The following is a 16,017-nucleotide window of genomic DNA, read 5'->3' as shown; positions in this document are numbered from 1 at the left end:
CCCCCTCCCCCTTCTCCTCCTCCTCCCCCTCCCCCTTCTCCTCCTCCTTCTTCTTCTTTACTGAAATGAACGTGAAAATGATCTGTAGTGTTAAAGGAGAAAAGCAAGATCAGTTTTATTTTATCACTTCATCAACTTCATATTCTTGTCTCATCATGTCATCAATTTGATAATTTAAGAGTATTTTCTGAACTGCCTTTTAAAAAAATTGAAGTGTAGCTGATTTACAATGTTGTGTTGGTTTCTGGTGTACAGCAAAGTGATACAGACACATATTTTTCATATTCTTTTCCATTATGGTTTATTACAGGATATTGAATGTAGTTCCCTGTGCTATACAGTAGGACCTTGTTGTTTATTTTATATATAGTAGTTTGCATCTGCTAATCCCAAACTCCTAATTTGTCCCTCCCTCACCCCATTCTGCCTTTGGTAACCATAAGTTTGTGTTCTGTGTGAACTGACATTTTTATTTCACCACATCCCACTGCATTCCAGAAGAGTTTTTAGGCAGCTCATGAAACTGTTGTAAGATAGCTTTGAGAATGTTTTTCACCCTGCAGCAGCATGGCATTCCTGATTATCACATAGATGTGTAGTATGGGTCTCGTTTTGGCCATTATCAGCCACACTATAAATACCTCAGTAATTAGTGGTCATTTTATGATCAGGATAAGGTATGGTATTCTATACTATCCCATCCCATGCTTCAAATTTTATATGTTCTGTCCAGAAAATGTAGAAAGGGCAATAGAAATCATATCCCCTAGAAATACCTGATTTTTAAAATGTCTTGATGCCTTTCTCAGAATAAATATGGCATAGAAATGTATAGCTATATACTTTATATATAAAAAAATTAATTTTAGTGTACAAATTTTAATAAACTTCTTTTAAACAATATATTGTGAACTTTTCCCTATTAAATAGTATTCTTTAACAACATTTTCAAGAATATTAATAATTTTCTATTGTTTGTGATATGTTCAGTCACTTTCACCTTTCAGAATATTTTAGTTATTTACAATATTTTACTGTTGGAAACCACGCGTGGCTTAGTTTTTATTTGTATATATATATGTTCATTTGAGGATATTTCTAACTACATTTCTATGTTGATGTATGTGTCATGGGTATAAATTTATAAAGTTGGAAGTTGAAGAGATCAAAGCTTCTTATTTCCTAGTTACAGAAATGGAAGAAATTAGGATGTTTAACGTCTACCACATATTAGTGATAGAGTAAACAACAGTTGAGAGATTGGGCTATAATGTGCTTAGTGCAATGCTTGACACATAATAATAGCTATTGCTTATTGAACACCTATTAAGTGCCAGACCCTGCTTTAAATATTTTATACTTGTGTATAGCCCGAGTCTGGCTGTAGAGTCCACGCTATCACCACTACCCTGCACAGCCACAATAAGTGCTAGCTCAGGGTTTGAGTGTTCAGTAAGTGCTAGCTTATTTCTACTGCACAGCTCTATAATCCAGAGGTGGTTTTGGTTCCAATAGTATTTGGATTTTAGAAAGATAATTTAATACATATACTCTATTTTATATAACAGTCCTATTGGGGTTTTGAGCAGAACCTCATAAGCAAATGCGTTGGTGTTTCTGCAATGAAGCATGTTTATCTTTATACTGAGATTAAAAAGAAAACAAAACTCCCCCAAAACTATGCTTAGCCTGATGTCAGTATATGTTGCCAAATGAATTTTGAAAACCCTTTGGCTTTTAGAATTGCAGGTAAGGGATTGTGGACCTTCATAAAACTCTTAGAAGAGTAACTGGCATTTAGAACACACTCTATATGTGTTGGTGAATACTGCTACTACTATACTGGTTATCATCAGATACTTATATACTCATGTGCATAGAAAATTCGTGAATCACACAGTGCTGGGAGGAGTTCTTTTCACACCACATGACCTGAGAAGGGCAAATCTAAGTGTTGGAGTCTTTCAGCCATTCTTCTCTAAATCAGCATAAGAGAGGGCTTAAGTGATAGCCGTCCTTATCTCTTCCCTGTCTTAAATGTAGGGACGTCTAGCTCTATGCTCCTATCCTTCCATCTGTTTGTGCTCCCAATTGTGCAGCATATGATTTGGGTCTACAGAATAATGACACTTGCGTTTGCAGACTTTCAGAGATCCTAGTGAAAAAATGTTTCAAGTTTTTCCTTGCTCCTTATCACAGCACTCCCCCCCCCCCGCCTTTTTTGTGGTGAGAACATTTAGATCTACTTTTCTAGCAACTTACAAGTATATAATACAATACTCTTAACTATAGTCACCATACTGTACATTAGTCCCCCAGAACTTACCCATCTCTCATCTTATAACAGGAAATTTGTACCCTTTGACCAACATCTCCCCGTCTCCTTCAAGTCCCAGCCCCTTTCACCACCTTTCTAGAATTAGAATTCTAGAAATAGAATTTTCTGTTTCTGTGAGTTCACCTTTTTCAGATTTCCCATAGAAGTGAGATCATACAGTTTTTGTCCTTCTGTTTCTGGCTTCTTTCACTTAGCATAATATCCTCTAGGTTCACCCATGTTGTCACAAAAGCAAGATTTCCTTCTTTTTTTATGGCTGAATAATATTCCATTTTCTTTATCCATTCATCTCTCATTGGGTATTTAGGTTGTTTCTATATCTTGTACAGCCCCTTTTCTTTAAACATGAACCAACTGATCCATCATTTCTGCAGATATGACCAGATATGACTAAAGACTAAAGTGACTGCATATGAATTTGAGATATTTCTTCTTCCTTCCCACCATTTTAATTGATGAGAAACTGTAATCACAGTCATTAGTATAACCATTTATGACAATTACCAAGATGTATTCTAGTTTAGATAATATTATAGTATTATACACTGATTTTAATTATATAGTCATATTATTGTTATTGCACAATGATCCAAAAATAAATTTATTAAATGCCCCTGATATGTACATTTGCTATTAAGATTTAAAAAATTTTGGACTTGAGTTTAAACCTATTCTCTATGCTTAGAACTATCCTTTTGAACTGTTTGAAGATATGTTGTATATAGTTTGTTTTCTCCTTCTGCACATCAGAGTAGTATTTGTCTTCCCCCTACTCCACCCGCCCCCAGTAAAGGCTGGAAACAGCCTTTGTCTCCTCTTAATGTAGTTCAGTCTCTGCTCTATAGCATCCCAAGTGAGCTGCAAGGGCCCTTTGAGATTATCTAGTCAAACTGAGGGAGAGAAGTAGAAACAGAAATGTAATCAGTTTGTTGAGAGTGAAAATAGGGGATTACTTATTTGTAAGTCTTTTAATCCATAACTAAAATACAAAATACAGAAATATCTGTTCCTTTTTGTGTCGGAAAGGTATGTGTGACGTCTGTAATTTGTAGAGATGTTAGCCTTAATCGATCTTTAGGTTGTGTGTGTGTGTGTGTGCGTGCGCGCACGTTGGGGGTTGTGGTATAGTGTGTAAGAATATGTGGCGTGTCAGTTTATGGCATACTGTTTGATCCCCGTGAAACATGTTTGTTTTGGCAGCTGGCTTTCCCTGTAGCATCGTGTTGGAATTTGGCATGCAGTGTTTAAGCTCTAGTTGTTTCATTTGGTACATTTTGGTCAATTTCTTAGTGATAGTAGATATTGAGTTTAAATTCCAGAGCAGAAAACTTGAAAACGAGAATATAATATACGATCACCAACCGACACCATGTTCAAAAACACAGTTGTTTGTTTGGCACATGTTCACTAATGTAACTTTTTCAACTGACAATATTATTTGATTTAGGATCTTAGAATTTGAACTGCATGGAAATCTGATAATTTTGGTATTTATTTTTTTTTACAGAGAGGAAAAAGGAAAATGGATGACTGAAAAAAGTATTATTTGTCACATTTTAAAAGTTGTATTTCCTTTCCTAGGTTGCTGTAGTGAAACTAAAAAATGCAGATAAAGTATTTGCCATGAAAATATTGAATAAATGGGAAATGCTGAAAAGAGCTGAGGTAAGATTCTAATTATTGGAATATTTAAATAATATTTTAGAAATATTTTTAGAGAAAAATAAAATTATTGAGAGCCCATAGGTCTTTAAGTATCATTTAGTAACCTTTTATCTACGATGGCATTATTTTTTAAAGCCTAAGAGACAAATTCAGTAATTCACAATTATGTTATAGTTATGATGAATGTTACATTTGTGACGCTATTTTAATATTATCTGAAAACCAAATGGAAACCCTTTGAGTGTCAGGCTTAGACACTTATGTTAAAAGGATGTGTGGAAACCAGTTTCTTTTATAGGAAGAAATTTTGTAGTGATTGATACCCAATTTGATATAACTTGTTTATATTATTTATCTGTATTCTGCTGTAAGCAAATTCAGCAGGAATTTTGAATATGGCCTGCAAGAATTCTGTTTATTGCTGACTATGCAGTTAAATTTATGTTTTGTTTCATATTATTAAAAATGGGAGTAAAATCTGCTGTTGCAAGAGTTGTCAGCATTTTAATCTTGGTGCTAGATTTGAGGGAAAGACTGACTGGAATGATGTTAAAAATATCTAATAGCCGATATGTATGTCAAACCTGACATTACACGTAAATTTGGGAAGTGGTTCTGGAGGTCTCCTGCTGCTCTGGGTTATAGTGAGTTGCTCAGTGAGGTAGGGCATTCAGGGGCCTCAGGGAAGCAGAACTTACCGGTGTGGAAATATTTTAACTTGCAGAAGGATTAAACTGCTTAGTAGGCTGAGTGTTAGCTCTAGAGGGTAGTAAGATTCATAAGAGGATAATGAGAAATTAGCCCTTAGAAATCTTTCTGTATATACCAGTACTTGTAGCAACCTGAAAAACAGCAAATACATAGGGAAAAGCAAAAATGGTTCCCATGATGATAGATACATACTGTGGTAGTGAAAGTAAATACTTCAATATTTCTTTCTTTTAGAAAATTTGAAGAAATAATGAAACACAAAGAAGAAACTAATAATCACTTGTATTCCATCACTTAGAATTAATAACATTTTGGGCAAGTTTTGCTTTCAGTCTTTTTTTTTCTATTTGCCTACTGAAAAAAACTGCACACATGAAATTACAGATATATTCTTTGTAAAACAAATAATAGCACTTTACAGATAAAGCTAAGGTACTCTTTGACTATACCCTGCCCAAGTCCAGCCCCTCTCTGCCTCCCAGAGGTAATTACAGAGGTAATAAAATCGTGTTTAAAAGAGTATCTGGAAAGTTTTATGTCACTCTCTGACATATGTGCCAGTGCCCGTTATATTCAATAACTTCAATATTTACTTTTGTATTTCCCTAAAACTGAATTGCCTTACTGTCGCTGGTCATATTTTCCAGGTAATAAACACTGAGATTGAGTTTAGTATGCAGTCTGTTTATTAGGGGGTGCCTTTGAAATTGACATTGACAGACGGGAAAGGAGGTGAAATACGATTTGTCAGGGAGAAGTCAAGCTGCCCCTTCAGCCTCTGTTGATCCAACAGGGATCCGTGGAGCAGAAATGGTCCTTCAGAGTTGTCCTGCCTTGGGCCAAATGGTTGACCTTTATGCACTTGCCTCAGTTACTCGTTGGATACGGGCTGCCTCCAGAAGGACATGGCCTTGGACTAGTAGGCTTTCGCTGGCTGAGACAAAGCCTGGAGGGGCTGACAGCATTGCCAGCAGTTGGAGCAATAAGTCTTATTATTAAAAATTAGTAAAGAATTATGTTCGAATTGTTTCGCAGAACTCATAATTGTAGTGGGTTAGTGTTCCAGGGTTAGAACTTCTAAAAAATTTAATTAAAGTTTGTACTTACTTTTTATGATGTTGGATATGTTGGGGAAGAAATTTTTTTTTAACATCTTTTTTTTTTTTTAACATCTTTATTGGGGTATAATTGCTTTACAATGGTGTGTTAGTTTCTGCTTTATAACAAAGTGAATTAGTTATACATATACATATGTCCCCATATCTCTTTCCTCTTGCATCTCCCTCCCTCCCACCCTCCTTATCCCACCCTTCTACATGGTCACAAAGCACCGAGCTGATCTCCCTGTGCTATGCAGCTGCTTCCCACTAGCTATCTATTTTACGTTTGGTAGTGTATATATGTTGGGGAAGAATTTTGAAAAGAAAGAGTAACTGGTTTAACTTTCATTACTCACTGGAGGAAGTGGCAAAATTGAAGATAAAACAGGAATAATTAAAAATTAAATATTATTTTGTTGAATTAAAAATCATTAATATGTTCTGTTTCTGGGGCAAGATGGAATAGATGTGCTTCTTCCTATCTTTCCCATTAAGTACAGCTAAAGACCATGGATGTTACATATAAAACAGATATACAAAGACTCTGAAAGGCAGAGAGAATGTGGAAAAACTAGGGGCCTTGGGACCCAAGGAATGTCACTCATTCCGTGAGGTCAGTATTATTCTGATGGAATAATCAGATAAGGACCATACAAAGAAAGTTAAAGATCAATATGCCTCATGAACATAGATGCAAATATCCTTAAGAAAATATTAGCAAATAGAGTTCAGCAATATATAAAGCAAATCATACACCATGACCAAGTGGGGTTTATTTGAGGAATACAAGGCTGGTTCAGTATTTGAAAGGAACTTGCCTCAAACTATTTGAAACTTTCATTTTTTAGGAAGAAATTCTACATTGAAACTCTTAAAGAGGAATTCATTTTAAAGTAGGATGGAATTATATTTCTGTACTTGAATTGTCAAATCCTTTTTTAAAAAAACATTGAAAAGAAACCCATTCTGATCATTACTTATCTAATTTGGGAAAACTGGTCCTACCAATGATGCTTAATGAATTACAAATGAGCAGCAAAATTTCTTACTTTTTAAATCTGTGTATTGTTGATACTTTAGAACACTATTCAGAGATTTACCTCCAACCTGTTTGTCATATTTATTTCTATTTAAGGTATGTAACAGATATATAATTAGTGGGACATGGATTATTTGAAGATACTAGGAAATTTGTCTCTTTCTATACCTGGCAGATAGACAATTAGTAAATAATCTTATAGTTACAAAGATTAATATCTCTAGAGATTCATCATTTACCAACTTTGTTAGTATGTCAACAATCCCTTAAGTTAACTTCTCCTAATCTATTCTGTGAATTTTACTTTCACTTCAGATTTATTCAACTCTTATTGATTTCACTGATATAGGAGATGTCTTACTCATTTCGTTGGAAGATGCAGTATAGTTTACAGAAATGCTCTCCATCTCAAGAGTCAAACCTTTCCAAGGCTCAGTTATCTTATTTGTTAAATAAAGATAATTGTCTCTATACCATAAGTGGAGGAATAATATATCTTAGTTTAACTGTGATAGTACTGGTTTATGCCTGTTGTCTTACTATTTTTGTTACTGTTGTTAGCCCTGTTTTATTATTTTTATACATGTATGTGCCAGGAGGAGTAGTAGTAGTAGCTGTAGTAGTTAATAGTAGTAATGAATTGAGGTCATTAGATTGGAACTGCCTCTACTTCCTGATCTGCTACGTATAGTAAAAAAAAAAGAAAATGCAAGCACTCTAGAAAATAACAAGTAAAAAAATGAAAGCTTTTTTTTCCCTCCCTCAGATGTCCAGTCTTTCTGTTCAAAGTAAATCATTATTAAGATGATTTATTTATCCTTAATAGAAAATTTTACTATACTGGAATCATATTAAAAGACTGATTTTTTCACAGTGCTTTTATCACTTAATAATATATATTGGATTTTTCCATATTTATAATTTTACCTAATTCTTTTTTTTTTTTTTTGCGGTACGCGGGCCTCTCACTGTTGTGGCCTCTTCCATTGCGGAGCACAGGCTCCGGAGGTGCAGGCTCAGCGGCCATGGCTCACAGGCCCAGCCGCTCCATGGCATGTGGGATCTTCCCGGACTGGGGCACAAACCCATGTCCCCTGCATCGGCAGGCGGACTCTCAACCACTGCGCCACCAGGGAAGCCCTCTTTTTTTAAATACAGTATTTATTTATTTTTTATTTTATTTTTGGCTGCGTTGTGTTCTTGTTGCTGCGTGCGGACATTTCTCTGGTTGTGGTGAGAAAGGGTTACTCTTCGTTGCAGTGTGCAGGCTTCTCATTGCAGTGGCTTCTCTTGTTGTGGAGCATGGGCTCTAGGCATGCGGGCTTCAGTAGTTGTGGCTCGTGGGCTCTAGAGCGCAGGCTCAGTAGTTGTGGCGCACGGGCATAGTTGCTCCGCGGCATGTGGGATCTTCCCGGACCAGGGCTCGAACCCGTGTCGCCTGCATTGGCAGGCGGATTCTTAACCACTGCACCACCAGGGAAGCCCTGCTTGATTCTTTTTAATAATTTCATTATACTGAATGGATATATTGTTTAGTATGATGATTTTTTTTTTAAACATTGATGGGCATTTAGATTATTTCCACCTTTTTGCTGTTTTTATTTGGTTATTTCACCAAATCTAACTATGTGTGTTTAGCAAAGAGAAATTTCAAAACAAGAGAGAAAATAGTGCATCAGAACTAGTCACACCACCTAAGAAGTATATGCAATGTAACAGAAATAGAAAGGGCTGTGAAATACTGTTAATCAGAGATGTTGCTGTTGGCTGCCCTGAGGTACTCCAGGTTGTGTATGCTGAGGTTGAAGGGATTTTAAGTATAGCTTTTACGCTAAGGGATTTTCACGTCCTGCTGACTCTAGAGTTTATCCACTCCCCAGATTAAACTCCTCAGTAGTGGAATTCCTGGGTTGTGTGGGACAGGTATACCTTTAAACTTCGATAGCTATTGCCAAATTGTCTTCTAAAAAAAGTTGGATCAGTATATCTTTGCACTCATAGTATTTAAACATGTCTGTTTTCTCACACATTTGCCAACCGTGGATGTTATCAAATGATTTATGTGATGTATCTCATGTTTCATTTGGTCACCAAATACATATTCATATGGAGATCTAAAAGTAAATTGATGCTTTGGTGTGTAAGAGCTGATATTTGAAGTTCTTGCATTTTGTGATTTAAAATTCCACCTGTTTATCTATTTTTTTAAAATAAAAAAAAACTTGACTTTTTTCCCCTCAAATATTAGCTTAGAGAGAATGATTCAATTATTATTTGAAAGTCTTCTTCTGTGGTAATACTTCATGGGTGAGATAAGTCTTTATTACTTATAAATTAGAAGCCAAAGTAGATATATCATGAATGGATTTTCTCATTTTAACATGTAATTTCCAAGTATTTGGGCAATTTGGATATTATGTATAAGAATAATGATCTGATGAATGCACCTATGGGTCTAGGGAAGAGAATCATGTGACAGTTTTGCAGAATTATTATCATTTATATATGGTCTGTAGTAACTTCTGTTTCAGCATAGGCATTCCTTTTCTTCTTTCTTTTTAACCAATAACCCATTAAGGATAAAATTTAAACAGTATGTAACTGAATATTAACAATGTAAAACTGCACAACACTCAAAACCATCACTGTGCAAGCAGAATGTTTGGTTGAATAGAAACCGAGTGACAGAATCTGAAGAAGCTATATGGTCTCCAGTAACCTCTCCTTTGTGATGATCGCATTCTTAGAGACCCAAATATTCTTTTTTTTAAGGGAGGATTTTTAAAAAATCTTACTTAGTTTTTTCAAAAATGTAATTGAAATGGACATTATTAAATGTCTTTATATTGAATCCTTGGTATACATGCATCATGGTTGGGTTAATATTGATCTAGAACAGGGTTTTTCAGCAGTGGCACTTATGACGTTTGAGACCAGATAATTCCATTTGGGGGCTGTCCTATGCATTGTAGGATGTGGAGCAGCATCCCTGGCCTCTTCCCACTAGATGCTGGTAGCATTACCCCTCACCCCTCCTCAGCTGTGACAACCAACTGAGGACAGTGTGATATACTGAATCAAAAAAGGAGACTGTGCTTCACATCTAAACTAAGTATCTGAGGCATTAATAGGAATAGTCTATAATACCTAAGTATGTATGGGTAAAATCATATGTCTGAGACTTGTGTCAAAAAAATCCTCTGTGTATATACGTATGTGTGAGTGTTCACATGTATGTGCGTGGAGGAAGGGTGGTGGTAAGTGGGTGAGAGTGTAGATGAAATAAAATTGAACAATAAAATAATTGTTGAAATTGGTTGATGGGTACATTGGGGGCAGGGGATTATTTTACTGCTTTCTCTTGTATATGTTTAAAATTTTATATTAGAAATAGTTTATATTTTATGTTTTTAAAAATTAATTTATTTTTTCACTACATAGTTTAGAATAGATTAGAACCTACTAAATTTAATCTGTTCTGTTGACAGGTAGTCTTTGGAGCTTTATTTAGTTTGGAGTCATCAGTCAGTCACATTTCCAGATTCTAGCTGGAAATGTCTTTAAAATTTCAGTTAGCTGTCCTGGTAAGATGAAGCCAGGAGAAAGGAGTCTCCTAGGCTTGACAGACTTCACCACCTCTCTAAAATGTTAGCAGCAAACCATAATTTCAGGTCAGTTAAAGTCTAAAACAGAACTTAGTTGTATGTCAAGTGATTCTATTTTCCCCGTAAAGTGAACGAAAGCATAATATTGTAGATTTTAATAATTGAATTGACAGGTAAAACTGCCCATTCATTTGGTTTAAGCTTTATTTCTTTTGAAAATTTTTCTTGGTGATGCTCTTTAATAAATGGCTTTGGAAATTCTATTGCATCAAATAAAATTTATGGAAATATGTGGAAAAAATTAAGGTAATTAGGGTAAATTAAGTAATGCTAATTGTTTTATATATCATGGCTGTTGACTTTATCTTGTGGGGAATTATTAGGCACCTGCTATGTGTAGAATACTGTATGATGGGTTTTCAGTGTGTATGGAATGTAGTACAGCCATTAAGAAAAATTAGGTCTCTACGTACTGGTGTGGAAAGCTGTTCAGATATATTGTTACTTGAAAAAAATGACTTACAGAGCACTGTGATCTCATCTGTGTAAAGGAAGAAAAGATAAGGGAGATGGGATGCCATATGAATATAGTTTGTGTGTGTGTGTGTGTGTGTGTGTGCGTGTGTGATTATATGCTTATGTGTATACAGAAATTTTCTGAGAAGAAATTCAACTGAGATATTGGTAGTAACCTCTGGACATAACAGGTGGACAGTGAAACTATCAGGGCGTGACTCAGGGAGACTTTTAATTTCTACTTTACCTTTCAGTTCTTTTTGGCATAGCAGCTTTTTAATTAAAAATTTAAAGATATATTATAGAATTATAAAGTATCATATAAAGTTATTTTTTATTTTTAGCCACACATTTCTAAGGTTCTCCAGGATATATCTTTATAATAGTGGAAATATATCCTCAGAATAAATTAAAACTTTTATAAATCAGTAAGAAAAAGACAATTCATTAGGGAAAATGGGCAAAGGGAGTTTTTCAAAGAGAAAACTCAGATGTCCAATAAGCATATGTAAAATTATTTATTTACAGGGAACTCTACTCGATGCTCTGTGGTGACCTAAATGGGAAGGAAATCCAAAAAAGAGGGGATATATGTATACGTATAGCTGATTCACTTTGCTGTACAGTAGAAACTAACACAACATTGTAAAGCAATATACTCCAATAAAAATTGATTAAAAAGCGAGTGCAACAAAAAAATTATTTATTTGCACCTGTAATTAGGAATATGTTAATTAAAAGAATGATGAGATATTATTTCACACCCATCATATTGACATGCACTTAAAAGTTTAACAATGCCAAGTGCAGTTGAGGATGTGGGGAAAATGGGAGATTTCATACACTAGGGTGAGGGTAGCAACTGGCATACCACTTAGGAAAGAAAATTGGCTGAATCTGGTAAAGTTGAAAACGCTTAAAACTAGTATTTCTGTTTCCAAGTGTATACTCTAGGAAACTCTTGCAAGTCCCCTACAATGAACGAGTTCCGTTCCCGAGAGCACGTTTGTAAGTCCAACTTGTTTGTAGGTCCAGCAAAGTTAGCCTAGGTGTCCATCTAACACAGTCGGCTATATAGTACTGTACTGTAATACGTTTATAGTACTTTTCACACAAATAATACATAAAAAACAAACAAAAAATAAAACATTTTTAATCTCACAGTCCAGTACCTTGAAAAGTACAGTAGTCCAGCACAACAGCTGGCATACAGGGGCTGGCATCGAGTGAACAGGCAAGGAGAGCTACTGACTGGAGGAGGGAGGGGAGGTGGGAGATGGTAGAGCTGAAGGATCGTCAGCAATAGGAGACGGAGGGCGAGCTGCAATTTCACTCACGCCTGACGTTGATGGCACAGGTTTTAGTTCCTTGCTGGATTCAATTCTATCTACCCCCTTGAAAAAACGATCCAGTGATGTCTCGTTAGTACTGTACCAGCTCCATCACCGCTGCTTTTACACTTGCTTCCAGACATCCTGGGCTTGAAATAAAGATACTGTACTACTGTACTCTATACAGTGCTGTACAGTAAAATATACACAAAAGCACAGCCACCTGTAGAGGATGCATGCATATGGCAACGTATGCCAGACAGGTGAGCTAACTTACGTGACTGGACATGCGAACACATGTTCGCATCTTTGAAAGTTCACAATTTGAAGGTTCGTATGTAGGGGACTTACTGTACATTTGTACAAATATATTCATTGGCAGCATTGAAATAACACAAAATTGGGTGATCTTCGTGATTGGGGGGTTACATAAATAAATTCTGCCGTATTCATACAATGGAATACCACAGCAATTAAAAGGTAAACAGCCATCTATGCAAAGGGATAGATGAAATTACACTATTCATGGAAGTTTTCAAAACACAAAACAATTCTATTGTTTTTGGACACATACATGTATAATAAAGCATGTGATGGGAAGAATATATACTAACTTCAGATTATTCATTTTCTCAGAGGGAGAAGGGACAGGAATGCTCTAGGAATAGGAAGGCTACAACTTGTATCATATTTTCTTAATAACAAAATGATCAGAAGTAAATGTGACAAAATGTTGACATTTATATTATCTAGATGGTAGATTGGACCATGGTTGTTAAATAATTCTGTGTATTTTTCTGATTTTTTTGAACTACAACAGTATTTTTAAATATAAAATACTTGTAAGTGTACTGTTCCAGTTCAATTTCTGAGGGGTCTTTGAAACTTGACTTATTGGAAAGTCATATAATATTAGATGTATTCCCTTTTCAGAACAGAAAGTGTAATAAATATTTTAAGCAATTGTTTGCATAATATATTTCCTAGTTTTACATGAAGTATTCTTTATCTAAAAAAATGTTTTTTTCCTTTTCAGACAGCATGTTTTCGTGAAGAAAGGGATGTGTTAGTGAATGGAGACAATAAATGGATTACAACTTTGCATTATGCTTTCCAAGATGACAATAACTTAGTAAGAATCACTTTTTATATGTTTCTATATCCTTATTAATTTTTTATTGGCAGAATTTAGAATTTAGCATTATTTTCTCTTAAGCATTATTTAAATGTAAATGTTATTTAGAAAACCACTGAATTTCAGAGTATAAGTTGTTTATTTTGATATGTGATTTCTTTCCCTAGGTAATTCAATACCTTTCCGTTGGAATTTTTTATGTTTTTTAATAAACACGTCAAAACTAAATCCAAACAGATTTACATTCTATAAAAGGTGGTCAGGATTTTTTTCCATTATTTTCTCAAGATATCTTATTTGTAGTATTCTATTACTATTTAGAATTTTACATATTTTTCAAAGTTGTCATTTGTTTACTTTAAGTAGAGCCATATTTAAAATCTAGACTGTGTCTAATTTTATATTAACATCATGAACCACTTGACAAAAGAAGTTGGGACAGAGCTTGGAGGAAAATCAAACTGTTAGAAGCACTACCAATTGAAGATTGAAGAGATGAACAAGTAAATAGGAAAATAGGTGATATCTGTCACAGTCGAGTGTACAACTCCTTGGCCTGTTATTCAAAGCTCTTCATTTTCTGACCCCAGTTTTTATTTCAAGGTTTAGTTTTTAGCATACATGTGTTGAGTTCCTGCTTTGTGCCAGCTACTACTACTATGTACTGGGATATAAAAATTAATAAGACATTTTTCATTAATTTGATATTTATTGGACATGTGCTGTGTGCTAGGCATTGTTCTTTAGATTCTAGAGACTCACCAGTGAATAAGACAGACAAAGGACCTCTTTTCTTATTCTTACATTCTTGTGAGGGGAACCAGACAAGGAATTCACAGTCAAGTAAATAATATTTTCACATTGTTTCATATAAGAAAAATATAACAGTTATTCAAAGGTATGAAGTCAATAAGGGCTGTTCTAAGACAAATGTACATTGGCTAAACCAAGAAGGGAGAAGAGGCGGAGATTGCTTGGTGAGCATGGACATTTGAAGCCACCTGTTATGTTCCTCTTGATGAAGGATAGAAAAAGAGGCTTGGGGATGAGGGAGGAGAGATGAAAGAGTCACATAATATAGCACCTTATACGTTATGGTAAGGAAATTAGACTTTTACAGTCATGAGTTTCAAAAACAAATATTTTTTTGATCATGGAACTCTAGTGTGTGTGTTTTGTAAAATGACATTATATCTGAAAGCCTATACAATGAAACGTATAGAAATGCAACTGCCCTGACTGATCTCTTAGCTTCCTCCTTCCACTTTCCTTCATGCTTTCTCAGGGTTCTTTCACAGAGCAAGTTTGGAAGCTGCTGTTTTAGGACTGTGGAAGGGTTTGTGGCAGGAAAGGACTGAGGTTGTTTGAGGGATGAGAGGAAGGCTAGTGTGATTATGATAAGGAGGGGAGAGAGGTATAAAATGAGGCTTCCAGAGTGTAGGCCATGCAGAAGAGTTCGAATTTTATTCTAATTTCCAGGAGGGTTTTAAGGATAGCGTGATAATCAGTTTTATATTTTGTATAGAACATCCTAGCAGAAGTGTTAGGGATGGATTTCAGGGGGCAAAACTAGAGAGACTAGTTAGGAGACAATATTCAGGTGACAGATAATGAGGGATTGAATGAAGGTGACAGTGGGAGGGGATGGTTTCAGGTACTATTTAAGAAGTAAAATAATTAGGACTTGTGTTTGAGTGAGTGTCAGTGGAGGAGAGAGGAGTCAGAATGATTCCCAGTTTTCTGGTGTCTGACTTGTGGGATTCAGTGGTTGGTAGGTGATGAATTGAGTTGGGGAATATAGAAGGAAGAGAAAATTTAAAGTAGGTGGGAAGACGATTAGTTTAATTTGATATATGTTGGGTTTGAATTGTCATGTGATCCATTTAATGGGTTAGATATGTAAGTCTGGTGTTTCTGAGGCTGTCTTGTAGTTCTTATAAATCAGATTTTGGCGAATTTTGGCCTGCAGCTCAAATCTGGCTCACCACCTATTTTCATACAGCCTGCAAGCTAAGAGTTGTTTTTACATTTTTAAGTAGTTGGAAAAAATCAAAAGAAGAATATTTTATGACATGTGAATATTATATAAAGTTCAAATTTCAGTGTTCATAAAGTTTTATTGACACACAGCCATGCCCATGGATTTATGTATTATCTATGGCTGCTTTGTGGCAGAGTTGACTAGTTGTGATGGAGACTGGCACTGTGACAGAGGGTAACACACTATATGTGTCACTCATTGCTTTGCACTGAGTCAGACTACAAAGTGCAGTGACAGTTATAACTTGATAGCATTTCAATTTATAACTTGATAGCATTTCAAGTGCTATATCATGACGTTTCATTATTTTTAAAATTAACAGTGCATATGCCTCATGTCAAAATAAGAAAAGTAGACTTTTCAGTGTCATGCTTTTAAGGCACAGTAGAGTGTGGATTATTTTGTTAATGAATTAAATTACGGCATAGTGTTTATTGCACAACTGCACTTCACTTGCACTAATAGAATACAATAAATGTCTACATTGCTAAACTGAGCTCTCATCACAGCATTCCTAACTCACAGGAAAGCAGCAG

At 35.2% G+C, this 16,017-nt stretch overlaps 1 protein-coding gene across 9 annotated transcripts in view; it reads left to right on the top strand.

Annotated features, from left to right (window-relative positions):
* Positions 1-16,017, top strand: part of CDC42BPA (CDC42 binding protein kinase alpha) — a 326,424-nt gene that overhangs the window by 102,305 nt on the left and 208,102 nt on the right. For all 9 annotated transcript variants that reach the window (XM_029230868.1, XM_029230867.1, XM_029230860.1 and 6 more), the window contains 2 exons: positions 3,920-4,003; positions 13,342-13,437. In XM_029230868.1, the coding sequence (XP_029086701.1) occupies positions 3,920-4,003; positions 13,342-13,437 (180 nt within the window). The remainder of the gene's footprint in view (positions 1-3,919; positions 4,004-13,341; positions 13,438-16,017) is intronic.

The sequence above is a fragment of the Monodon monoceros genome, unplaced genomic scaffold, assembly GCF_005190385.1.
Source record: "Monodon monoceros isolate NGI ecotype Baffin Bay Population unplaced genomic scaffold, NGI_Narwhal_1 Super_Scaffold_18, whole genome shotgun sequence".
Classification (NCBI taxonomy): domain Eukaryota; kingdom Metazoa; phylum Chordata; class Mammalia; order Artiodactyla; family Monodontidae; genus Monodon; species Monodon monoceros.
Note: the sequence above shows the minus strand (reverse complement) of the source record. Positions and strands in the feature narration are given on the sequence as shown.